This window comes from Mauremys mutica, chromosome 1 (genome assembly GCF_020497125.1).
Source record: "Mauremys mutica isolate MM-2020 ecotype Southern chromosome 1, ASM2049712v1, whole genome shotgun sequence".
NCBI classification, from domain to species: Eukaryota; Metazoa; Chordata; order Testudines; family Geoemydidae; genus Mauremys; species Mauremys mutica.
Window position 1 is genome coordinate 25,360,969 of NC_059072.1, and position 27,120 is coordinate 25,388,088.

Consider the following 27,120-nt stretch of genomic DNA (forward strand, 5'->3'; position numbering starts at 1 on the left):
CCTTACACCAGCATAACCCCACTATAGTCCATGTGGAAAAAATTTGATCGCAACAAAGGCTCTGTTACACCAGCCACAGTACAGTCAACAATAAAAATACTAGCACAGACTAATAGCGGAAAGCAAGCTACACTTATTCTCTAAATAGCAGACAAAATAACTGTAGAGCAGTGGTTCTCAAACTTTTGTACTGATGACCCCTTTCACATAGTAAGCCTCCGAGTGTGATCCCCCTCCCCCAGTAAATTAAAAACACTTTTTTACATATTTAACACTATTATAAATGTGGAGGCAAAGCAGTGTTTGGGGTGGAAGATGACAGCTCGCAACCCTCCCATGTAATAACCCTGAGGGGTCCCGACTCCCATTTTGAGAACCCCTGCTGTAGAGTATATATGGTTTTCAAATACTTCAGAAGATTGCAGATTATTTAGTGGAAAGCTTTGAAAATTACCAACAAAATTGATGGACATCTTATTTATACTTGTTATACTGAAATTGGATCTTACTATATTTAAATGAGCCTTTGTTGCAGTTTTTCACAGTTTTAGTCTAAACCGAACAGACTTTATTGAAATCGTAACATTTTTCAGTCAGACTCATCTGCAATCAAACCTATAGTTATTATTATTCTGGAATTGTTTCAAATGAAAAATCAAGTACGAAGATGCTTCACTGATTGTGTTCATTGATTTTTATGTTGAGTGGAGTCAGTTTTAAAAAGTTTTCTCTACTAGTTTTATTTTTTTTCTAAGTCCAATACCTATCTGCCCCACACTTTTCTGTGGGCTTGTTCTAGCCGGGGTAGCAAAATATAAGTATACCCAGAGATCTGATTACAGTGTTTAAAAAGTACACCACAGGATTTAACTCATGGTAGTTTTGACCATGTTCTTGTGATATAGAAGTAGCTTAAATATGCATCTAGCATCTGGAACAATACAACAACTCTAAGCCAACTCTGTTACTAGGACATATGTGGTTTAATGCCAGTGCTGTCACTGGCATTGGACAAGTATAAATAGATGATATATCATCATGTGGTAAATTACAGGTCTAGCATAATTTTGTGTTTACATTTTTACTCTTCAAAGAAAACCTCTGTATTTCACTCTGTATTTACACATTTTCACTAATATGCAGCTTTATCTTCCATTCCTTGTAGCAATCCCTACACTGTTGTGCTTTATTGACACTTTTTCCCCATCAAGCCCAATCACGTCAATGGTTTCTCTTTCAAGAATAAGATGTCAATTTCCCCCTCCTTCATAATGGCCCAAGACAATACCACCTTGGCAGGCTATAACAACAAATTAATTACAGATAAACATGGCCATCTGTTTGTTGCAGTCACATTGCAAATTCAGTTATTTCTTAAGATTACACACAGGTATCCTGATCCTATTCTCAGGATATGTCCACAAGGCAAACATGTTAACACTCTAAGAGCATGTCTATAGTACGCGCTGGATCAACGGGCAGCAATCGATCCAGCGGGGGTCAATTTATCGTGTTTAGTCTAGATGCGATAAATTGACCACCGAGCACTCTCCTGTCGACTCTGGTACTCCACCGGGGCGAGAGGCATAGGCGAAGTCGACAGGAGAGCATCAGCCATCAACTTACCACAGTGAAGACAGCATGGTAAGTAGATCTAAGTACGTTATTCACATAGCTGAAGTTGTGTAACTTAGACACCCCCAGTGTAGACCAGGCCTCAATGACTTATCTCCCAGAAAAAAAGAAGAATAAAAGTGAAGGGGGACAGAGGGTGTGCACACATACCCTAGCATGGAGGAGAGCATGGGGAATCCTGATATGGGGGAAGGGTGAATGGGGTGAGGGGGATGGGGACACATAGAACTGTTTTGGGGGATGGGGAGCCTGGTATGGGCAGAGGGAGGAATGAGGGACACACAGAATACCTGGCAGGAGGGAGATTGGGGGACTCTGGCATGCGGCAGAGGAGGGAATTGAGTGGCACAGAGCTATGGCCATAGTCCCATGCATGGGTGTGGGGGGGTTGCAGGGAGTCCCTGAAATAGAGGAGAATTGGCAGGTGGCACCCATGGAGCTTGTGGGGTGGAATAGAGGGATGAACTGAGACCCAGGTGCGTACAATAAACTTGGCCTACACAAGCTATGAAGTGTGAACCGCCCCAACCCTTGTATCAATAGATGGAGCTGTACTCCACCAGTATGTTACTGCCTAAGGTGGACACTGGTGGTGCAATCATATGTATCGGCTACAGTAGAACCTCAGAGATATGAACACATCTGGAATAGAGGTTGTTTGTAACTCTGAACAAAACATTGTGGTTGTTTTCAAAAGTTTACAGTTGAACATTGACTTAATACAGCTTTGAAACTTTACTGTGCAGAAGAAAAATGCTGCTTTTAACCATCTTATTATAAATGAAACAAGCACAGAAACAGTTTCCTTACCTTGTCAAATCTTTTTTTTAAACTTTCCCTTTATTTTTTTAGTAGTTGACGTTTAACACTGTACTGTTTTTGCTTTTTTGTTTGTTTTTTATTTTTGGTCTCTTGCTGTCTGATTGCATACTTACAGTTCGCAGTGAGGTGTATGGTTGACCATCAATTTGTAACTCTGAGGTTCAACTGTACAAATTAAACCTGATAAAGCACACATAAGTGGTCTATTTGTGTATGCAACAATAATTGAGTATACAAAGATTTGCACAGAATTACAGATTTATCTTTCTGTAAATCAGTTATTAAAAAAGGATCTTCACAGCCAATCACTTTGTTTTCCTCTGCAGATCCTAACCCTAGATAGAAAGATCCAGTTGACAAGAATGTACTGCTCATGTTAAGAACCATAGCTGCTAAATCATCACAGTTAAAAAGGCTACAGTCTAAAATTATTTTGAGAGATGAGATGTTGCATGCTGTGCATTCCAACAGAACTCCTCAGATCATTTCTCAACAGTATGAACAATGCATGATTAGTGGGTTGGAACTGTGACTCTGCAGGCTGCTGCTAGCCTTTCTCTGGAATACGGTGACTCTGCCGATTGCATCAGCAAGTTGTTTGGTTGGAGACAAGGAACAACATTTTCTAAATTCAGCTGGATTATAAGAAATGTTACTGCTCTGCAAAATTCCCATTGGTTGAGCTGTTCTAAAACCTTTCCACAAATGTGCAATAGCACGTCGGTTGTGGGTTCTATAAATGTCTACCTTTTCCATTGACACAGACTTCATTTCACCACATTTCAGACAACTTGAGATATGTCTACATTTAAATGATTTAGCATGCTGACCTCCGGGCACCTTTGCATTAAGAACTAATTGTGTTATCTCAGGGTTTTAAGGAAAGGCAAATTTAAGACTATCAAACAAATTTGTACCTCAGCACGTGATTTATACTTTCCACCAAGTCTAAAATATCTAGCCCTCATGAAAGGGAAAGGAAGGCTTTTGCTTGAGCCACATCTATACTCTCAGCCAAAACCTGTAGCAGTACACATCAGTAATTTAAGAATAAAACTACAATACAGTGATGTTGTAATTTTTACAAAACTAAACATTATAAAATCCAGGAAATTCAGAATTCAGGTCAAACTCAACAGAAATCCAAACAAATTAAGGTCTGACAATGTATAGTTAGGGCATCCAGACAACCTTAACTCTACCTCATTGTGACATCATGCAATAACCATATTATTATAATTAAGACATTTTAGTGTGGGGGTGGCCAATCTGAGCCTGAGAAGGAGCCAGAATTTACCAATGTATGTTGCCAAAGAGCCACAGTAATAGGTCAGCAGCACCCTATAAGCTCTCGTCTCCCATGACCAGTGCCTCCTACCCACCGGCAGCTCCGCCAATCAGTGCCTCCCCACACCTCCCAATCAGCTGTTTCGTGCCATGCAGGAGGCTCGGAGTGGGAGTGGGAGGAGCGAGGGCATGATAGCTCAAAGGAGGGGGCAGGAAGGGGTGGAGTGGGGGGCAGGGCCTGTGGCATAGCCAGGGGTTGAGCAATGGACACTCCCCGGCACATTGGAAAGTTGGTGCCTGTAGCTCCAGCCCCGGAGTCAGTGCCTATACAAGGAGTTGCATATTAACTTCTGAAGAGCCACATGTGGTTCCGGAGCCACAGGCTGGCCACACCTGTTTTAGTGTTTTTAGTCCCAATGTAGGTGATAGTGATTTTTAAACACACATTTACTTTTTTTTTTTTTTTTTTTTGCTCCTCTCCACAGGATATTGCTATGGGCAATACTTCATGGAATTCTCTGAAACTGATTATGTGCCAAACTCTCATTGGTCAACCAATAATTGGTCAACCAATAATCAAGATTTCAACAAGATTTCAGCTTTAGCTATACAGAAAAGTTTTAGCTATACAGAAAAGTTGAAAAGTCTGTTATTGTTATTAAAATTCCTCAGGACAAATAACAGAGGTCTAACGCAGGGTGCTAAATTTCTTAAAGGATCCATTTTTCAATTAATTTTAACCCATAACTTATTTAATGGATTTACCCTTGGAATATCTGTAAATTTCCAAACGAATTATTCGGCACGTCCTATCAGAGGCACTGACTTTCTGAGTTCCCTGGGGGGGGGGTGCTTGACCCCCCCTTCTGCCACAGGCCCCACCCCCACTCTACCCTTTCCCCCAAGTCCCCACCCTGCCTCTTCCTACCCTGTTGTGCCCCCTCCTCCATCTCTTCCTGCCCCTGATCTCCCACCCAGTGCCTCCTGCACACCACTGAACAGCTAATCTGCTGATCTATTCATGATTCTATAGACCTCTATCATATCCTTTCTTAGTCATCTCTTTTCTAAAATGAGCAGTACCAGTCTTTTTAATCTCTCCTCATATGGAAGCTGTTCCATTCCTCTAATAATTTCTGTTGCCCTTCTTTGTACCTTCACCTATTCTAATATATCTTTTTTTAGATGACGCGGTATTTGAGGTGTAGGCATACCACAGATTTATATCGTGGCATTATGATATTTTCTGTCTTATTATCTATCCCTTTCTTAAGTGTTCCTAACATTCTGTTAGCTTCAACTGCCACTTCACATGAAGCAGATGTTTTCAGAAAACTATTCATGATGGCTCCAAGATCTTTCTTGAGTGGTAACAGATAATTCAGACCCCATAATTTTGTATGTATACTAGGGATTATGTTTTCCAATGTACATTACTTTGCACTTACCAACATTGAATTTCATCTGCCATTCTGTTGCTCAGTCACGCAGTTTAGTGAGATCCCTTTGTCACTCTTTGCAGTCAGCTTTGGACCCAACTATCTTGAGTAATTTTGTATTGTATGCCAGTTTTGCCACCTCACTGTTCACCCCATTTTCCAATCATTTCTGAATATGTTGAACAGCATGGGCCCAGTACAGGTCCTTGTGGGACCCTGCTATTTACCTCTTTCCATTGTGAAAACTGTGGGGGAGGGATAGCTCAGCAGGACCACCCAGAGGATTCAGGGGGCCTGGGGCAAAGCGGGGGAGCTGCGGCGCTTGTGCTCACCTGGCAGCAGTCTGGGTCTTCGGCGGCATTTCGGTGGTGGGGGCCCTTCAGTCACTCTGCGTCTTTGGCAGCATTGAAGGGCCCCCCACCGCCGAAATGCCGCCGAAGACCCGGAGTGACTGAAGGGCCCCCCCTCCGCTGAAATGCCGCCGAAGACCCGGAGCGACTGAAGGGCCCCCCGCTGCTGAAATGCCGCCGAAGACCCGGAGCGACTGAAGGGCCCCCCGCTGCTGAAATGCCGCTGAAGACCTGGACTGCCGCCGGGCTAGGGCTCGGGGGGCATTTCGGTGGCAGGGGGCCCTTCAGTCACTCCACGTCTTCGGCAGCACTGAAGGGCCCCCTGCCACCGAAATGCCGGTCGAAGACCTGGATTGCCACTGGGCCAGGGCTCATGGGGGCCCTGTGGGGCCCGGGACCTGGGGCAAATTGCCCCACTTGTGTCCCCCCTCTCCCCCCGCCCCAGGCGGCCCTGTAACTCAGTGGTTTGAGCATTGGCCTGCTAAACCCAGGGCTGAGTTCAATCCTTAAGGGGGCCATTTAGGAATCTGGGGAAAAAACAAACAAACAAAAAAAACCACAACAACAACTGTCAGGGACAGTGCTTGGTCCTGCTAGTGAAGACAGGGGACTGGACTCAATGACCTTTTAAGGTCCCTTCCAGTTCTATGAGATAAGTCCATTTATTCTTAACTTTTCTTTCCTATCTTTTATCCAGTTACTGATCCATGAGAAACCCTTCCCTCTTACCCCATGATTGCTTATTTTCCTTAGGAGGCTTTGGTGAGGGACCTTGTCAAAGGCTTTCTGAATGTCCAAGTACACTATATCCACTGGATCAACCTTGTCCACATGTTTGCTGACACCTTGAAAGAACTCTAATAGATTGGTGAGGCATGATTTCCCTTTACAATAGCTGTGTTGATTCTTCCCCAACAGACCTATCTATGTGTCTGATAATTCTGTTTTTTCTATGGTTTCAACCAATTTGCCTAATACTGAAGTTGGGCTTACCTGCCTGGAATTGTCAGGATCGTTTCTGGAGCTTTTTTTTAAAAATTAGCATTACATTAGCTATCCTCCAGTCATCTGGCACAGGGACTGATTTAAGTGCTAGGTTATATGCCACAGTTTGTAGTTCTCCAATTTAATATTTGAGTTCCTTCAGAACTCTTAGATGAATACCATCTGTTCTGGTGACTGATTACGCTTTAATTTATCAATTTGTTCCAAAACCTCCTCTATTGACACCTCAATCTGGTACAGTTTCTCAGATTTGTTACCTAAAGAGATCTCACAGTGAAGGGAGAAGCAAATAATTCATTTTCTGCAATGGCCATGTCCTCCTTAAGTGCTTCTTTAGCACCTCAATTGTCCAGTAGCCCCACTGCCTGTTTGCAGTCTTCTTGGATCTGATGTTCTTTAAAAAATGTTTTGTTATTAGCTTTTGTATCTTTAGCTAATTGTTCCTCAGTTTTTTTCTTGGGCTGCTTAATTATACTTTTACACTTGAATTGCTTCTTCCTATTTTCCTCAGTAGGATTTGACTTCCAGTCAGGGGCGGCTCCAGGCCCCAGCACGCCAAGCGCGTGCTTGGGGCGGCAAGCCATGAGGGGTGCTCCTCCGGTGCCACAAGGGCGGCAGGCAGGCTGCCTTCGGCGGCTTGCCTGTGGAGGGTCTGCTGGTCCCGCGGCTTCGGAGGACCTCCCTTGCTTGGGGTGGCAAAATCCCTAGAGCCGCTTCTGCTTCCAGTTTTTAAAGGATGCCTCTAACTGCCTCTTTTACTCTGCTGGTTAGCCATGGTGGCATTTTTTTAGTTCTCTTACTTTTTTATTATTATTATTTGGGGTATAAATTTAGTTTGAACGTTTATTATAGTTTTTAAATAGTATCCATGCAGTTTGTAGGCATTTTACCCTTGTGCCTGTTCATTTTAATTTCTGTTATGGAGCTCATTGCTACAAGATACCATTGAGGAAAATAGATGAGTAGGATTCTAAAACACATTAGACATATATACAGATAATAAAAAACATTCACAATTATAGATAGGATAAAAGACATCAACACTCACTAATGGATGGAAGTTAGGAAGAAATTTCCCCTACAGGCAGGTTATTCCAGTATGGATTTCTTGTGCCTTCCTCTGGAGCATCTGTTACTGTCTACTGTCAAGCTATTAAGCTAGATGGATAATTGATCTTCCCCTGTATGGCAATTCCTATGTTTCTACAGTAGCACTTACCTCATGGGGGTGTAGTAGTGGTTAATTGATTAATGATTGTACAGTGCTTTGAAGATGTTAAGTGCTATGTGCTATTATTTCAACCTGCCATACATAATGAAAAATTGTTTAACCTTTTTCAATAGGTTCTGTATAGTTAAGCTGCTAATAGGCTGAGATGATTCCACTAATTATCATATCAAACAATGTAATCATTTATTATTGCAATGGTATACTACTATTAAAAACATTAGAATAATAACTTATTAAAACACATTTAAATTTCTTTGCTAATATTTCTGTTATGTTTTAGAAACATTTTACATTTTACACCCAATCTCTTCCGTAATAAGGCAAATGCAAATGTAAAAACTTTGGTCTGAATTCTTCTCTCATTCTCAGCAATATAAACCTAATGGTGTTAGTCTTGATTTACAACAGTGCAACTGCATTTTGAACAGAATTTTGTTCTGTATCTGATCTTTCTTTGTACATTCATGGCACTGTACAGCACTGTATAAATAATACGTACATAACTAGGGCTTGATCCTACAGTGCTTACAAGTCCTCACTGACTTGGGGACCAATCCTACAAGCAAGTGGGCTCATTGAAGGCAGGTATCATAGAATCATAGAATCTCAGGGTTGGAAGGGACCTCAGGAGGTCATCTAGTCCAACCCCCTGCTCAAAGCAGGACCAAACCCAACTAAATCATCCTAGCCAGGGCTTTGTCAAGCCTGACCTTAAAAACCTCTAAGGAAGGAGATTCCTCTACCTCCCTAGGTAACCCATTCCAGTTCTTCACCACCCTACTAGTGAAAAAGTTTTTCCTAATATCCAACCTAAACCTCCCCCTCTGCAACTTGAGACCATTACTCCTTGTTCTGTCATCTTCTACCACTGAGAACAGTCTAGATCCATCCTCTTTGGAACCCCCTTTCAGGTAGTTGAAAGCAGCTATCAAATCCCCCCTCATTCTTCTCTTCTGCAGACTAAACAATCCCAGTTCCCTCAGCCTCTCCTCATAAGTCATGTGCTCCAGCCCCCTAATCATTTTTGTTGCCCTCCGCTGGACTCTCTCCAATTTATCCACATCCTTCTTGTAGTGTGGGGCCCAAAACTGGACACAGTACTCCAAATGAGGCCTCACCAGTGCTGAGTAGAGGGGAATGATCACATCCCTTGATCTGCTGGAAATGCCCCTACTTATACAACCCAAAATGCCATTAGCCTTCTTGGCAACAAGGGCACACTGTTGACTCATATTCAGCTTTTCGTCCACCGTAACCCCTAGGTCCTTTTCTGCAGAACTGCTGCCCAGCCATTCGGACCCTAGTCTGTAGCAGTGCATGGGATTCTTCCGTCCTAAGTGCAGGACTCTGCACTTGTCCTTGTTGAACCTCATCATATTTCTTTTGGCCCAATCCTCTAATTTGTCTAGGTCCCTCTGTATCCTATCCCTACCCTCCAGCGTATCAACCACTCCTCCCAGTTTAGTGTCATCTGCAAACTTGCTAAGGGTGCAGTCCACACCATCCTCCAGATCGTTAATGAAGATATTGAATAAAACCGGCCCCAGCACCGACCCTTGGGGCACTCCATTTGATACCGGCTGCCAACTAGACATGGAACCATTGATCACTACCCGTTGAGCCCGACCATCTAGCCAGTTTTTTATCCACCTTACTGTCCATTCATCCAGCCCATACTTCTTTAACTTGCTGGCAAGAATACTGTGGGAGACTGTATCAAAAGCTTTGCTAAAGTCCAGAAATAGCACATCCCCTGCTTTCCCCTCATCCACAGAGCCAGTTATCTCATCATATAAGGCAATTAGGTTAGTCAGGCATGACTTGCCCTTGGTGAAGCCATGCTGACTGTTCCTGATCACTTTCCCTTCCTTTAAGTGGTTCAGGATTGATTCCTTGAGGACCTGTTCCATGATTTTTCCAGGGACTGAGGTGAGACTGACTGGCCTGTAGTTCCCTGGATCTTCCTTCTTCCCTTTTTTAAAGATGGGCACTACATTAGCTTTTTTCCAGTCATCCGGGACCTCCCCCGATCGCCATGATTTTTCAAAGATAATGGCCAATGGCTCTGCAATCTCATCAGCCAACTCCTTTAGCACCCTCGGATGCAGCGCATCCGGCCCCATGGACTTGTGCTCGTCCAGTTTTCCTAAATAGCCTGAACTACTTCTTTCTCCACAGAGAGCTGGTCACCTCCTCCCCATACCGTGCTGCAGAGTGCAGCTGTCTGGGAGCTGACCTTGTCTGTGAAGACAGAGGCAAAAAAAGCATTGAGTACACTAGCTTTCTCCACATCCTCTGTCACTAGGTTCCCTCCCTCATTCAGCAAGGGGCCCACACTTTCCTTGACTTTCTTCCTGTTGCTAACATACCTAAAGAAACCCTTCTTGTTACTCCTAACATCTCCGGCTAGCTGCAACTCCAAGTGTGATTTGGCCTTCCTGATTTCACACCTGCATGCCTGAACAATACTTTTATACTCCTCCCTGGTTATTTGTCCAATCTTCCACTTCTTGTAAGCTATTCTTTTGTGTTTAAGACGAGCAAGGATTTCACTGTTAAGCCAAGCTGGTTGCCTGCCATATTTACTTTTCTTCCTACACATCGGGATGGTTTGTTCCTGCAACCTCAATAAGGTCTCTTTGAAAGCAAGTAAAGGCTCCTCATGTGAGTAAGAGTTTGCAGGATGAAGTCCCTAGAAGACAGTGTTAATGGGGAATTTTGGCTGAGTAAGGAAGGGCTGGAGGATAAGGCTTTTAGTTGAACCCTATAAATAGTTCATTGTTAAAAATAGTCAGACTGTATTCTGCAAGTATTTTGGAAAAAGAAACAGCTGCGTAGCAAATCAGCACACCTACACACTCCTCCCTGTTTATCAATGTGTCATTTGTTTGAAGCCAATGTGTATGACAAATAAAAGGTATTTTTAGGACCTATTAGGGAAATGTTTTCAAAGCTTTGGATGGAGAATTTGAATTTATTTAAAGTGCTGGGTTTTATCAAAAGGGCAAGTAGTGTAACGTACAGATGAGGTATTGTTAAAAATAAAACGGTAACTAGAAATCACCTTTTTGTTGGCCAATAATAAATACAACAGGAAGCTGGAGAGGGGAAAGATCAAACAATCATCTGAAGATGTGTGTATAAAGGGCCTGATGCAAAGGCCAAGTATGTCAATTGGAGGTTTTCTGTTGATTGCAGCGAGCACAGGATCCAACCCTATAGCACAGGGGTGGGCAAACTACGGCCTGGGGGCCTCATCCGGCCCTTCACATGTTTTAATCCAGCGCTCAAGCTCCTCTGGGGAGTGGGGTCCAGGGCTTGCCCTGCTCTGTGCTGTGGCTTTGTGCGGCTCCCGGAAGCAGCAGCGTGTCCCTCCTCTGGCTCCTATATGTAGGGGCAGCCAGAGGCCCTGCATGCTGCCCCAAGCACCACCCCCACAGTTCCTCTTGGCCAGGAACCACGGCCAATGGGAGCTGCAGGGGCAGCGCCTGCAGACGGGGCAGCGTGCGGAGCCCCCTGGCTGCCCCTACACATAGGGGCTGGAGGAGGGACATGCTATTGCTTTGGGGAGCTGCTTGAGGTAAATGCTGCCCGGAGCCTGCACCCCTGACCCCCTCCTGTGCCCCAACCCCCTGGCCTAGCCTTGATCCCCCTCCTGCCCTCTGAGCCCCTCAGTCCCAGCTCAGAGCACCCTCCTGCACCCCCAACCACTCATTCCCAGCCCCATCCCAGAGCCCACACCCCCAGCTGGAGCCCTAACCCCCCCCCCCATACCCCAACCCCCTACCCCAGTCCGGAGCCCCTTCCCACACTCTGAACTCCTAATTTCTGGCCCCACCCCAGGACCCGCACCCCATCCCGCATCCCAATCCCCAATTTCATGAGCATTCATGGCCCTCCATACAATTGCCATACCCAGATGTGGTCCTTGGGCCAAAAAGTTTGTCCACCCCTGCTATACCAGGAGGATAACAAAGTGTTAGTACTATGTGGTCACTGTCTGTAGTTTGCTGTAGTCCATGCTGAAGTCTTAAATTCCTGGTAGCAACATTTGAGTGAAACATTTTTTTTGTCTTTTAAATTGTTGTATTTTATTATTTTAAAATAAAACATAAAATTATAATGAAATCAACATTAATGTAAACAAAAATAAAAAAACATGGAGCAAACTAAAATTAACGTGCTAATCAAATGCAGTGTTGTATCAATCCATGTTATCAGTATTTACTAAACCTGCCACTGAGTATCAATAGCACCCTCTTGAATTAAAGTGAAAAACGAGATAAAAAATAACAGACCAGAAAGACAATAGCAAGTATCTAAGTTCTAAACTATACTGATGGTCTTAATGAGGCTCCCTCTGAGGGAACAAACCCAGAGCAAGTAGTTCCTTAAACAGCCATTGAGTCAGTGTGTATTCAGAGCTTTGATTAATGCTCACAGGGATTATTTTGTGAAAAGAACAAAGGAGCCTAAGAGATGGGACCTCGGAGAGAGAACTGAAGGAAGAGAACAGGCCACAGTCACAGATCTCTCTGGGCTCCATTCTGCTTCCCTCCCTCCCACTGTTGTACCTTATTTCATTAGCAGTCCCACTGACTTCAGTGAGCTTTGCATCAGGCCTGTGGTGTTGATATCAGTGAGCCTATTTGCAGAGTAAAGTACTACTCAACATATGAGTATCAAAACAGGGTCCTTCATTCGTAATTAAACGGAGAAATTAAATATTTCCAAGCATTGATTATAACAAAGCATGGGAACACATATCCACAAAGCAATGAAATCCGTATGAGAACGCTGATGTCTTGCAAGATCAGTACTCGGTTGATTTCCAGGGAACTATTCTGATTTTCGCCACTGTTTTTATAGTGTCTGAAAATGTGATACAAAAGTCTGTAAAAGAAAGGGAAGTTCTGTGTTTAAAGAGATTTTGTTATTTCCATAGTTTGCAGTAAAACTATCCTGATAAACTGCCCTTGAATTTTCACCTTTATGTTTACTACTGAAATGTTTATTGTAATTTGCATACAATTTGTATTTCCTAGGGACACTGACAAGAACACAATGACCAACCTTTGTGTATAGAGTAATTTATTTACATATTTTTTGTTTATTTAAGAACTTACTTTGGCTGACAAAGTTCTTCAAGGAATCCCCTCTGCAGGAGAGATCACAATTAATCCTGTGTTGCTAGAGTCACCATCTGGAAAAGAGCTTGGCTTCAGTAAGTGGTACTTTCAAAAGAAGCTATGAGATGTTTGCCACGCTGCTAAGATTTTACTGAATTGCTTCAGATACCCTTTTTTTGTGGTTTCCACTATGGTCAGAAGTCTTAAGTGGAGGTTCTTTATAAAGAACACATGGAAGTTTCATGGCCTAATGTTTCATACTCTTCTTTATTTATAGGTCTATTTAACTGTGTAAAATTTATTTTAAACAAGTGATTCTGTAATTCCAGCTACATGAATTATCTGTAAAGAAACAATGATGAGAATAAATAAGTGTGCAATAAGTATACCTCTACCCCGATATAACGCTGTCCTCGGGAGCCAAAAAATCTTACCACATTATAGATGAAACCGCGTTATATCAAACTTGCTTTGATCCGCCGGAGCGCGCAGCCCCACCACCCCTGGAGCGCTGCTTTACCACGTTATATCCGAATTCATGTTATATCAGGTCGTGTTATATCGCGGTAGAGGTGTATACGAATTTTTAAACTGTTGTGCAGAATCCTATTTCTGGTCATCACATGATCAAAAGCACTTTTGATGATATAGCCACCAACCTTGACTGGGTCAAGGTCCAATCCTGTGATATGTTGAAAACTTACTATGAGTTATTGTCCTTAATAAAGGACCCTTTTTAAAAAAACAAACAAAAAAGCAAGAAACAAATAACTAAATCTGCCTTTTTTTCACAACAGATTGTGATTTAGACTCCATTCTGCAAAGCTGCTCGATGAGGACAGACTCCCACGTCTGCATGGAGTTCCACTGACTTCAAAGGGGTTCTATAGAGCAGATACAGGGGTTCACCTGCATAGAGTAACTTGCAGGATTAGGGACACAGAGTGTATGTTTTATCACAAAGGATTTAACAAAAACTTATATGAGTAGAAGTATTATATTAAAACATATTGGTTTATTTTATTTTTAATTTTTACATTTAAATATTCCGTGCAGTGCTGGAAACCCAAACCAACACTAACAATGTGGTAGTGCATGCAGGGGTGGCTCTAGGCATATTGCTGCCCCAAGGACGCAGCGACCGGCAGAGCGCCCCCAGTGGCTTGCCGCCCCAAGCACGTGCTTGGCGTGCTGATGCCTGGAGCCGCCCCTGAGTGCATGAGAACCAGGAAGTGAATCTGACTAGAAACAGAAAGTGAAGCTCCCAGTTGGGTTCACTGTGCAAGCTGACAGAAATGCAAAAAGTAAACAAACAGCATAAATGATTAGCAGTAAATTGAATTTTAACTATAATTTTCCTTAACAAAAATTAGAACATGTAAATAAATATATAATTTTGTAAATTCAGAGTATTTCTTTAACCAGCTTATTTTCCACCATAAGGCACACCTGATATATCCTTATTTATAGAGCCCTGCAAATCTGCGGATATCTGCTTTATATCTACGGATATCCGTGGACCATATTTGTGGCTTGGATGTGTATACAACTTTTGTATCTATGCAGGCCTCTACTTATCTACCTAAAATAGCTTGGGGAGGTAGGGCTTGATTCAAAGCACACTGAAGTCAATGGAAGGTTTTCTATTGATATTACTGGATTCTGGATCAAGCCCCTAAGTTTTAAATACCTGTGTGCTGAACTTGTATTATATACCGTACAGAGTTTCTTATTCTTACTTAGAGAATGGTTTAAAAAATCTAAGTGCAAGTCAGTTTTGTGGTTTGTGAGGCACGCACTGTGCTGCTAAGAGTTAACCTGGCCTTGGGCCTATAGAGATCGCCATCAGTCTCCCAAAGGAGAGAATCACTTTGTGTAGTAATCGCCAATCTATCCAGACATATTTGCTTCAGTCTTGGAGGAAATGGGTCTCAGCATTGAACATTAAAAGGGGAAGTGAGAAAATAAAAACAGGACAAAACAATGGCAGAGCAGGAAGGGAGGGGCAGCAACCCCACCTCAGCTAAATATTAGTCACTGTTCAGGTGATAGCTGCTGTAGTAGACACCCAACCAATACTGTCAGGAGGAGACAGTAGGAATGAACTAGGTCTCTTTCGTGACACCACAAAGCAATAATACTGGTATGGGATAGCTTTCTGATTAACAGGGCTCCAAGCAAAACCCAGTACCCTCTCTTGGGGATCCTGCTTCTAAAGGAAGATCTCAGGCAGTGATTCCCCTTTTGCTCCCACTGATTGGAAGGTGTGAAAACGACTGGGTTGGCCATAAGCTGCAAGGGTCTGCATGCTAGATGGGGTCCCAAGCAGTTGCTGAGGTTGCTTATATCAGTAAATGGCCACTCTGAGTTTCATTTAAATTTGACAGTATATTCTGCTTCTCTCTCCTACTTTCATTCAAAAGAAGTCTGCCTCCAAATGCTAAGTTAAGAATCATTCATAAATTTCAATGGCTTTTAATATTTGTTTTCACTGACTTATTTCCTATTGGATCTAAGTTTTCCTTGTACTTTATATAGCTGTTTGCCTTCTCTCAAATGAATGCTGGGAAATGAGTGTCAGTGTGCTATACACCCACATACAGGCGCTGGCTTCCTCCTTTCCCTGGGGGTGCTCAAGCCCTGCTCAGCCCTAGGTCTCGCCCCTACTCCACACCTTCCCATCCAGTTCTGCCCCCTCCCCCCCAGCACCTCCTGCACACCACAGAACAGCTGATTGCGGCGGGCGGGAGGCCCTGGGAGGGAAGAGGAAGGAGTTGATCAGCAGGAGGCACTGGATGGTGGGGCAGCTGGCTGCCGGTGGGTGCTAAGCACCAACTAATTTTTTTCCTTGGGTGCTCCAGCCCTGGAGCATCCACAGAGTCAGCACCTATGCACACACACATATAACATGCATACAACTATGTTAAAAGAATAGTAAGGTTGCAACGTCAAGCACTAAAAAATTAGGAAATCCTAGAATTAAGGTTGTCTGTGCAACCTTCATTCACCCTCTTTGTGCACACACTTTATGATACAGTCTTTAATGACGTGTTCACATACTTTTTTTCCCCAAAGAACTCCTGTTTAAGTCAGTGCACACCATGGATCATGACCTGGATATGAAACAGGATGGATCGTGTCCTGAACATTTTACAATTTTGTGGGTAATTTCCTAGACCTTTTAAAAAAAATAACATTGACAAAACAAAACAAAAAAACAGAAATTCTATCTCTGAACCCATATTGACCTCCCACAAGGGTCATCATGCGGATGCAACCTTTAAATCCATAGCAGGAGGACAGCGGAGGAATAATATGAGACAGGAATCCTGGGTTCAGTTCCCTCTTCTGTAGACGAGTGTGCTGTAGTGGTTATAAACCCTTCTTCCTTTGTCTCTCCATTGGCCCGTTATTCCTGCTTCCTCTTTCCACTTGCTTCTCTTCACCTTCCCCACTCGGCCCCTGCCCTTGTGCTCCTTCCTGTTCTCCCCCTCCCCACAGCTCTGGCTCCTGACACTTGTCTTTCACGCCTCCCCATTCCCATTGTTGACTCACCCCTCTCTCTCTCCCTCTGCTCCTCAAATCTCTGCATTCATCAGTGCTATTCAGGTTTGGATTGGCCACCCTCGGTCATGGTGGAGGGGCAGCCAGGCAATATTTGAGTGAGTGGTGTTGCAACATGACACGTGGGGTCACACTACCATATGACTCCATGCACCAGGTCACAATGCCCAAAGTTGGAAGCTTGGCCCAGCCCGGCGGGACAGTAGTCGTATCTGCCAGATGAGTGCGGGGCCAGCTTACTCTCCAGCTCCTTGTGAAAATTCTTGTGCAATTTTGTCAATTGCATCATCTTCTTGAAAAGGCGCTGCCAATACACGGAAAGGCTGCCAGGGGGATAGTCACCTCTCACCCCAGATTAGCTCTGCCACTGACACAAAGATGAATTGTGCTGGCGAGCTCCACGTTAGCTCTGTATAGTTCTTACTTTGTGGAAGCTGGTTTCCTTTCTCGCATTGTGTAAGATATAGATCTTATCAAAAGACGGTATCATATGATTCTCATACTACACATGGTACATTCATTGTTCATTCACCATTCATGTTTTCTCTTTTTGATGCTTTGGCATTTCTGATCCTGGCCCAGACTGTGACCCCTGGATCTAGATGCTGGGAGTGTGCTCCTCCAAGTGTGGCTGTCCTGGGCCTGCACCTCTGTGGCACTGTCCCCCTACACACACACACTCACTCACTCTGTCTCTCTATCTCCCCTCCGCTGCAATCCGTGGAGCTAAACGTGAAGCTGTGCTGGTTTTTCAGTGGAACCTTCCTACCCCCATGGCTTGTGTGGGCTATGAGGGGCAAGGGAACCACTGGAGCCACACTGGAGCCAGCATTTGCAGTCAACATGGGGAAGGGAGGCAGTAAGACACTGGGCCTCTAGACACTTGGCTCTTACCTCCCCTTGGTCCAACCTCAGGGACAGCCAAGCTGGGGTGGGAGGCAGCCCCTCCAAACTGATTGTAAAAGGGGGTTCAATCTCCCTGATGGAACAGTTGGGGAAGGAGCTTTTGGGGGAGGAAGTGTCTTTCTGTTTTTTGGTCATTGCTTAGCACTTTCTGGATAGTAAATGACTCTAATGATAAACGACAACATAAGATCTGGGCTTTCCATGCCCCAGTGACTAAGGTGGCACAACAAAAGCAGATTTGACCTTTTTTTGATCTCACAAATGACTTCCTAATGCATTCACAAGCTAAATATGAGTCAACAGTGTAACGCTGTTGCAAAAAAAGCGAACATCATTCTGGGATGTATTAGCAGGAGTATTGTAGGGAAGACATGAGAACTAATTCTTCTGATCTACTCCGCGCTGATTAGGCCTCAACTGGAGTATTGTGTTCAGTTCTGGGTGCCACATTTCAAGAAAGATGTGGGCAATTGGAGAAAGTCCAGAGAAGAACAACAAAAATGATTAAAGGTCTAGAAAACATGACTTATGCGGGAAGATTGAAGAAACTGGGTTTGTTTAATCTGGAAAAGAGGAGACTGAGGCCTGGTCTGGGGGGCGGGAGGGAATCGATCTAATAACGTGAATAATGTAGCTGAAGTCAACGTACTTAGATCGACTTACCATGGTGTCTTCACCACGGTGAGTCGACTGCTGCCGCTCCCCCGTTGACTCCACCTGTGCCTCTAGCGGAGGTGGAGTACAGGAATCAATGGGAGAGCGCTCGGGGGTCGATTAATTGCATCTAGACTAGACACAATAAATCGAACCCTGCTGGATCAATCGCTGCTTACCGATCTGGTGGGTAGTGTAGACATACCCTGAGTGGGGACAAGATAACAGTTTTCAAGTACATAAAAGGTTGTTCAAGGAGGAGGGAAAAAATTGTTCTTAACCCTTGAGGATAGGACAAGAAGCAATGGGCTTAAATTGCAGCAAGGGTGGTTTAGGTTGGACATTAGGAAAAACTTCCTGTCAGGGTGGTTAAGCACTGGAATAAATTGCTTAGGGGGGTTGTGGAAGCTCCATCATTGGGGATCTTTAAGAGCAGGTTGGGATGATCTAGATCAGGGATGATCTAGATAATACTTAGTCCTGCCTTGAGTGCCGGGGACTGGACTAGATGACCTCTCGAGGTCCCTCCCAGTTCTATGATTCTATAAGTTATTACTGTACTGGGCGGCTCATCATTAGTGCTGGATTTCAGCTGCGCTTATCCAGTTACAAGACTGTGGCCTGAATCTGAAATCTCTCTTGTGTTGGCATGGGGAACTCTGTGCCTGTAAACTGCCCAGCACAAAGGGGCCATGATTCTGATCAGGGCCTCTGGGTGCTATTGTAATAATATAAGAATGAATAATAATACAATCCCCCCCACCACCTACTGCTGACACCATTATCTTGCGGTACCTTCATTACAGGCTCCTGGAGGGCTTTAGAGCCAGGAAGGGCAGCAGATCTGGACCAGAATCCGACATTCCCCTGAGTTTGGAGGTGTTGGATTTGGGGGTTGGTTTTGTGCCAACCTCTAGCGTTTGTCTTATCACCAATTACTTATCATCAGCAGGCTTGGCCCATTTCTCAGCACTCTGCGTAAGCACCACCACCAAAGACATCCCAGCCCGGGGAGGTGAAAGCTCAGGCCCACTGAAAATCACGCGCCGGCCTGCTGCAGAGCGTGCCACGGCGGGCGTTTGCTCAGCGCAGGCTTCCCTCCTGCTGCAGCCTGGGGGAGCCGCGCGCCCAGCCACTCCGAGCCGCCCGGCGCTGAATGACATCCCCGGCACCCAGTAGGCTGCCGCTTGCAGCGGCTCCCGGCCGGGCTGGGCTGGTCCCGGCGCCGCCGCTCTGGAGCAGAAGCGAAAGCCGCGGCCCGAATGAGGAGGGCGGCGGAAGCGCCGCGCAGCGCCCCCACCCCCGGCTGCACGGGAGCGGAGAGGCTGGTGCGCCGGCCCCTCCAGGACCCGGGCTCCTGCGAGTCTGCCCCGCGCCTCCCCCCGCAGACGGGGGCCAGGCGGGTGGCACCGGCGGGATGCTGCTCCAGCTGAGCGCCGAGTTTGATCTGCAGAGCGATGTGGTCCCGTGGCTCTTGGCGCAAGGTCCGGCAGCGGCTCTAGGTAACGCTGATGCTCGGGGAGGCGCTTTCCGTCCTGGCCAAGCAGGCTGGGTTTCTGTAGGGTCGCCCCCACCCCCGCTAGCCATGTCTGGCTTGTGCTCGGCTCACCTGTCAGGAAAGTGTCCTCGCCCTCCGCCTGCCCGGTCCCAGATGTGGCCCTGGCTTCTGAAGTGTGTGCACATATGTATGAACAGCAAAGAATCCTGTGGCACCTTATAGACTAACAGACGTTTTGTTATCTGGCCCTTTAAACATCCCCACAACTCCCTCTCCCCTCCGCTTCTTGAAATGGGACACAACACAAAGGGAGAGGGAAGAAGTTTGACATGATGTGATATTAATGCCCTCTTGCTGGGTCAAAAGGAAGCTGGCTGGAATCTAATGTTTTATGAATCCGCACCTTAGTTTAGTTTATGGCAGTAAAAACAACAACATACTATTTATGTGCTGAGTGGTTACAGTGTCAAAAGAGCCCAGGGAGGTGTGTTTGAACTTGGGCCTAAATGAGCTTATTTGGGCATGGTTTAGTCAGGTGCTGGGAGCATGATATGTGAACCATTGCCAAAACATATCTAGAAATACCTGTCTGCCTTGATGTGGTTATGGTTTTCCCATTTGTATGCTCCTCGGCTGCCAGTTACAAAGATTGCTGGGCCTAATATTCGACTGATTTACACCACGTTCAAATACCATTAAAGTCATGTGCAGAATCCAGTCCACTCATTATTTATGTAAGTACAATGTCCAAATGTTCACTTAAAAATTGCAAATTGCAAAATTATTCTGTATGGTATGAGTTTAAATTTTAGATGGTGACATTTTATTTATTTTTTTAAAATGGAGAATCAGGGAGTTTCATCTATTATGGCAGGGAAGTGAAAATAGTTTGGTTACACATGAGATGCAGACTGCACTTGCGGAGTTCACAGCTCTTGGCATGTCACCTTGAGTAAATATCAGAGAGTCTAAAAACTAATATAACATTAAACAGGTTAGTCTAAAGTATGTATATTTAAAAGTAACTTCCTTGAAATGTGAGCCAAATTCATCCTTGGTATAGCTCTCCACTCAATTCACTCATGCATCAGAGATGAATTTGGCAAAGAATGCTCAAAGTGAAACAATTGTTTATGACAACAGGAAATAACCTATGTAGATTTAACTTCCTACTAACAGACTACTATCATATATGCTAGATGTTATCCCTTTTTTTCACAAAACTTTTCTCTCTCACTCCCCGTTTTCCCAAAAATTTGGTTGGAATACTTTCCCCAAGTAACTTCCCCTTTAAAAAAAACAAAAATCTTGCATCCATTTTGTAAGTGAATGTTAATAAAAATTAAATTAACTGGTAGATGCCACAACAATATGTGATTGCTAAATTATTTTGTTGGGTAGCGTGGGAGTTGAGAAGCAATGAATAAACCCAGTGGACTTTTGGCACAATGGTTCCCCTCTGCCCCACCTGTGAAGTAACTGTTTCAGTTCTGTTTTTTAAAAACTGCAGAAGACTCAGTTTAGAAAAGCAGAGGGAAATAGCATAAAGATCATTATCTTTAGGGTCCTACCAAATTCACTGTCCATTTTGGTCAATTTCATGGTCATAGGATTTTTAAAATAGTAAATGTCGTGATTTCAGATATTTAAATCTGAAATGTCATGGTGTTATAATTGTAGGGGTCCTAACCCAAAAAGGACTTGTGGGGGCTTGCAAGGTTATGGGGGGGGGGGTTGCGGTACTGCTACCCTTACTTCTGCGCTGCCGCTGGTGCTTTCTTCAGAGCTGGGCAGCTGGAGACCGGGGGCTGCTGTCTGGGAGCCCAGCTCTGAAGGCAGAGCCATCACCACCAGCAGCACAGAAATAAGGATGGCATGGTATGGTATTGCCCCCTTACTTCTGCACTGCTGCCTGCAGAGCTGGGCCCTCAGTCAACAGCCGCCGCTCTCCAGCTGCCCAGCTCTGAAGGCAGCAGTGCAGAAGTAAGGATGGCATGGCATGGTATTGCCACTCTTACTTCTCTGCTACTGCTGGCAGGGCACTGCCTTCAGAGCTGGGTGCCCAACCAACAGCTTCCACTTTCCAGCTGCCCAGCTCTAAAATGACCCCCTCTCCCCCCGTACACATACACACAGTCAGGACTCCCAATTTGAGAAACACTGATCTCTCTTATGAAATCTGTATAGTATAGGGTAAAAGCACACAAAAGACCAGAATTCACAGGGGGAAGACCAGATTTCACAGTCTGTGATGGATTTTTCATGGCCGGGAATTCGTTAGGGCCCTAATCATGGTAGAGACAGATGCTAGTATCGGTACTAAATTCTGAATGTCTAATTGGAGACCTTTTGGCAAGATACATAATTTGAAAAAATCAACCATCTATGTATTGTTGCTCTATGAAAGGGTATGTCAGATTGCTTTATCCCCAAACAAGTTTATACAAAACCAAAGGTAAATAGGAAAGTTTCCATTATTTTAAAAATAAATTCCTTACCTTTCCTTCTACCCCAAAGTCTGTAGTTGAAAAGTATTCCATGTATGTTAGGTATTATTATTATCTACCATTATATACTGGAGTGATTTACTATGATATGAATATGTCCTATAGTGTGGACATGGCAGTGGCACTGACCATCTTGTTTAAGACTGATAAAGGCCGTGCACAGCCTTTTTAAAAACCAAAAGACCAGTCTTTTTTAGAATAAGCCCATCTGATGTTACTAGTGTTACTGTCTAGCATTTCAACTTCTGTTCATGTGGCGACTTTTCTACCTTTTAAAAATAAATGATTTTTGTGTCTAGGCACCCAGGGCGTTGTAGCCTATTAGTTAAACTACTATTAAACTACCATGGGTTCAGCTCCTGTTGCTACAGTTTCAGGCTCAACAGAATTATCTTGTAAAGTCTCACATGCATGTTTAACTTTATTCTCATTGGACAACTCATATGAACAACATTAAGCATCCACATAAATTTTGTCAGTATTGGGGCTCAAATCACTGGATTTTGGACAAAAATATCTTGTATGATGCTCAACTTAGCAATCACATATGTTGTACTCACAAACTGGCATATCTCCAATTATAGGGCCTACCTAGTAGAAGCATTATGTTTGTAAAACATTGGTCAGAACTGAAGAAATTAGACTTTTTAAAATAAACACATGAAAATATTTTTCAACTGTTCTTAAAGGAAATCTGGGCTTATTTTTGTTTAGCCCAATCATGTGAGTGTTCAGAAGACAAGCAGCACTTCTTGCTATGAATTAAAACTGTGCAATATTTGAACAAAGTCTTCCTGGCTATTTTGAATCTGGTGGTGGTGGTAACCTGCTGGAGAGTCACAAACGACCATCGGTATACAGGAGACTTCAAGCAAGTTTCAGAATTGCTTGAAAGCTGATTTAATTGTCTTTAAAAGGATTTTAATTTCTAGATGTTAAAGCATTTTTGCACCTAGCGCTAAATGTTACTAAGTATAACATTAAAAATGAATGTTTTCTCCCTTGAGGATTTGAGAGTGTTATGCAGCCTCTCTTGGAATTTCCAGTGATGTACTCACTGGGCATAGGTAGGATCAAGGAAGGAACTATAAACTGAGAGAAGATGGGTCTCGATAGGCCCTGATCTAAACACTTCCATTGAGTTCTGTGGATTCTGGATCAGGGGCCTACTCTGTGCTTGGAGGTCAAATTCAACCTTCCTTATACATAGTAGAAAGGGGGTTGATGGGACAGTATTCACCCTCGGCATGCAGGCAGGCCGTGTGGTTGCTCGCAGTCTGTCCCTACCTGCTATTCTAGCCTGTGGACTGGGATATTGGCTGTTGTTCTTTGTGCCCTTTACATTGGGTTTTTGGCCACTGGATCTTTCAAGTGCAGATTTAATTATCACGTCCCCAGTCCACTCCAAATGCTCAGTCTGCGCTGGCTTAGTAAGGATGGCAGGAAAATCACCTTTGTGACACCAGCGTGTCCTCCCTCCTCTCCATCCTGGACTGATGAGGAGGGCCTGTGGTACAGAGGGTATTGTGTGGGCCCTCTATATTGGAGTGAATTCTGCCTTGAGGGAGTTTACTATGTGGAAAAGGATTTGTTTGGAGACTGTTCCCTAAACTTTCAGGATTAGTATAAGTGGCTGAATCCAATGAAATTTCCATTAATATCAGTGTAGGGTGTAGTGTCATTCAAAGGGATAATGACCATAGGCGTGCGCAGCACATTTCATTAGGGTGTTCACCCAGGGAATGTTTTTTTTTAAAGGCGAACATTTATTGACTACTCAATCATAAAGGACATTATTTTTATTCATCAAACAAACTAGAGAAACTAAAACTTAACTAAACTTTTTTTTTTAAATTAACAACTAAACTTTACTTAAAAAATGAGACACAAAATACCAAATTTTTGCTGTAGTGATAACCAGGTGTATACAAAGATACAGTCAATTTTCATGATCTTTATCTTTAACCAGATAATGAGCTAACCAAAATTGACCAAAACAGATTAAAGTTTCTTCATCTTCCTGTCCTAGAGAATGAGATGTTGCTCACCAGGTGTTATGGACTTAAATTCCTCAATCGTGTCATTGTAATTAACTGATGAAGCCAATTCTTGTTCAATGTACAAATGATGAGTGAGTTGAGGCGCTGTTGGGACATTGTATTTTTTAGTTTATTTTTTACATATGTTAGTTTCGAAAAGGCTCTTTCACATGAACAGCTTGTCTGCTCCTTTTCTTATCTTATCAATGAACCGATCCATATTTTAAAATTTAAAGGGGGTATCATACGATTGAATTAAAATGTAAAGCCATGGGCTTGTTATGCTATTCCAGTAGAGTACACATGACAAAGATTACAAACACTGTAGACACTGCGCTGGGCACGCCTGACACGGCCGCTTATATAGGTCAAAGAATTTTCTAGAATAGTAGTCGGAGGGGAGGGCCAATGGTAATGTGGCACCGCAGTAATGGGGACGCATGCTGCGAGCGAACGCGGACTTTGTATATTGAGATTAAATTAAAACGCAAAGCCACTCTTTTTTTGAGACATTAGGGCAGGCATGAGTAAACTTTTTGGCCCAAGGGCTACGTTGAGGTTCCAAAACTGTATGAAGGGCCAGGTAGGGAAGGCTGTGCCTCCCCAAATAGCCTGGCCCTGCCCCCATCCGACCCCCACCCACTTCCTGCCCCCCCGACTACTCCCCTCAGAATCCCCAATCTATCCTGCTTCTTATCCCCTGACTGCCCCCCCAACCACCACCCCAGGACCCCACCCCCCCACTAACACCCCCCTGCTCCCTGTCCCCTGACTGCCCCGACCCCTATCCACCCCCTGCCTCCTGACAGACCCCCAGAACTCCCACGATCCAACCCCCCGTTCCCGGTCCCCTGACCACCACCCCCAGAACCTCTGCCCCATCCAACCCTCCCCGTTCCCTGACCATCCCCGGGACTCCCTGCCCCTTATCCAACCCCTCTGGCCCCTTTATCATGCCACTTAGCCCCACCTCCCCCCTCTCCCGGATCCTCAGCGTGCCGCGTCCAGAAGCGGTCCTGGACAGCGCTGCAGCAGGGTGGCTCCATCGTTCAAAAAGACAATGCACATTTTTATGTGTAACTGATTTGGGATGCATGGAATCCAGTGTGCAGTCAAGGTGGCATGTGTGCACCTAGATAATTAGTCGCTACCGGTGCTAAAACTTATATGCTATATGCTGTTGGGGTAACTTGTTTTTGTTTAGGACAGCAGGAATAGCAGTAAACCTTACTTAGCTAATAACAAATTCCACTAGAAGCAAAATGGGACAGTTGCAACTGCAGTTTTCTAGCATTCACATTCTGCAGAATTTAAGCTTTCACCTAAAAGGTGGTGGGGAGGGATAGCTCAGTGGTTTGAGCATTGGCCTGCTAAACCCAGGGTTGTGAGTTCAATCCTTGAGGGGGCCATTTAGGGATTTGGGAATTGGTCCTGCTTTGAGCAGGGGGTTGGACTAGATGATCTCCTGAGGTCCCTTCCAACCCTAATAATCTATGATTCTATGACCTAAGCTCCCGCCACTCGGCTGCAGCTCGCAGCCCCGCCCCCTTACCACACGGCTCTGAGCGAGAGGAGCTCATGCCCCACTGCAGCCACGCCGCTTTAGCTCTGTCCAGGGCTGCTCCTGGATGTGGCATGCTCAGGCGCTTGGGAATAGGGGAAGGCGGGGCCGGGGGGGGAGCCTCCCTGGCTGGGAGATCAGGCGGGCCGGGCAGGACGAGCTTGCCCACCCCTGCATTAGGGTGTGCCTGGGCCTATGATAATGACAGATCTTCTGGGCTATTATTGGGTGGTCATCTCTGGTGTAATGCTGTTGTAATGGACTTTGAGTGATCTGACAGCTGTGGAAAGTGGTGAATCTAGTAGTGTAAAGAAAGCCAGGATTTCCCCCTTGTTTCCCAACAACAAAATGCCAGTGTTCTGAATTTAATTGATCCTAACAGTAATAAATAAAACAAAGGAGGTGTTCTTTTTGTTACTAATTGTATTAGCGCAAGCCAGTTTATAGTATAAAAATACCTGACCATATGGAGGAAGCACACTCTCTACCAACTTTAGGTGATAACTGCGAAGTTATTAGTGTCAAACCCAGCTAATAACCTAACAGAAATCTTGAAGAATTTTTCCATTCACACTTTCTGAACACTATTGCTATTGCAAACTACCATACAGTGGTTAAAATGCAGCCATCAAATGTTCTTTTTATGGACTATATTTTCTCTCCCAGTCAAGATCCCATTTGTGAGGCAACAACCCTTTGGCGACCACAGCTGCTAGAAAAGTGACATAAAGAAAGCATATCATTTTATTGTCTTTAATGTGATATGAGATTTGTCCTTTCTGACATACACTAATCACTTTTGTTTTGGGCTTCCCTGCTGCCTGGTCCTTCTCTTTCCCCTTCATGTCCATCGTGGCTTTCTGATGATTCTCTCCCTCATCTACCCCCACTCTCTTATCTATGCTTCCCTGACACATGGGATCCTTGCACATGCCCCTGTGCTGCTTAGTTTCCAGGTACCTCAGTGCAGCAGTTCTTAAACTGGGATGTGTGGAATGTATTCTGGGTATGGGGACATTAAAAGATTTAGGAAAAAAACCACTTACTGCACTCGTTCAGAGCTGGGTGGCCAGACAGCAGCAGCACCACAGAAATAAGAGTGGCAGTACCAAATCACGCCACCCTTATTTCTTCGCTGCTGCTGACGGCAATGCTGCCTTCAAAGCTGGGTGGCTGGAGAGCAGTGGCTGCTAGCCACGTGCCCCAACTCGGGCAAAACTACTACAGACAGAAAGAAGGGGGTGTGATCAAATAAGTTTGAAAACCACTGCCCCAGTGAATACTGCTAGGCTGCATGGCTCCCTGGTGGCTCTGGTCATTAAGGGAAAATTCTGTTTTTTATTCTGCTCTTTATGCAGAAGTGGCTCTGGAGGAGGCACCTAGGCTCCTGCACTGCCTCATTTCCAGGTATTTCTCTGAGTTGCCTGGAGAGGCAGCTGGAAACAAGGTGACAGGTGTTGTGGTGCTGGTTCCACCTCTCCGTTGACCACCAG

At 44.5% G+C, this 27,120-nt stretch overlaps 1 protein-coding gene and 1 long non-coding RNA gene across 2 annotated transcripts in view; one reads left to right on the top strand and one right to left on the bottom strand.

The window, feature by feature from the left end:
* Nucleotides 1-11,843: 11,843 nt before the first annotated feature.
* On the bottom strand, nucleotides 11,844-19,108 carry LOC123346109. The gene is made up of 3 exons (XR_006572928.1): nucleotides 18,818-19,108; nucleotides 12,896-12,972; nucleotides 11,844-12,662 (listed from the first exon to the last, which is right to left on the bottom strand). It is a non-coding gene; the product is annotated as an uncharacterized LOC123346109 (long non-coding RNA).
* Nucleotides 19,109-19,280: 172 nt separating this feature from the next.
* Nucleotides 19,281-27,120, top strand: part of LOC123377155 (gamma-secretase activating protein) — a 68,796-nt gene continuing 60,956 nt past the window's right edge. The window contains exon 1 of the mRNA XM_045029678.1: nucleotides 19,281-19,524. Within this exon, the coding sequence (XP_044885613.1) occupies nucleotides 19,440-19,524 (85 nt within the window). The 5' untranslated portion in view covers nucleotides 19,281-19,439. The remainder of the gene's footprint in view (nucleotides 19,525-27,120) is intronic.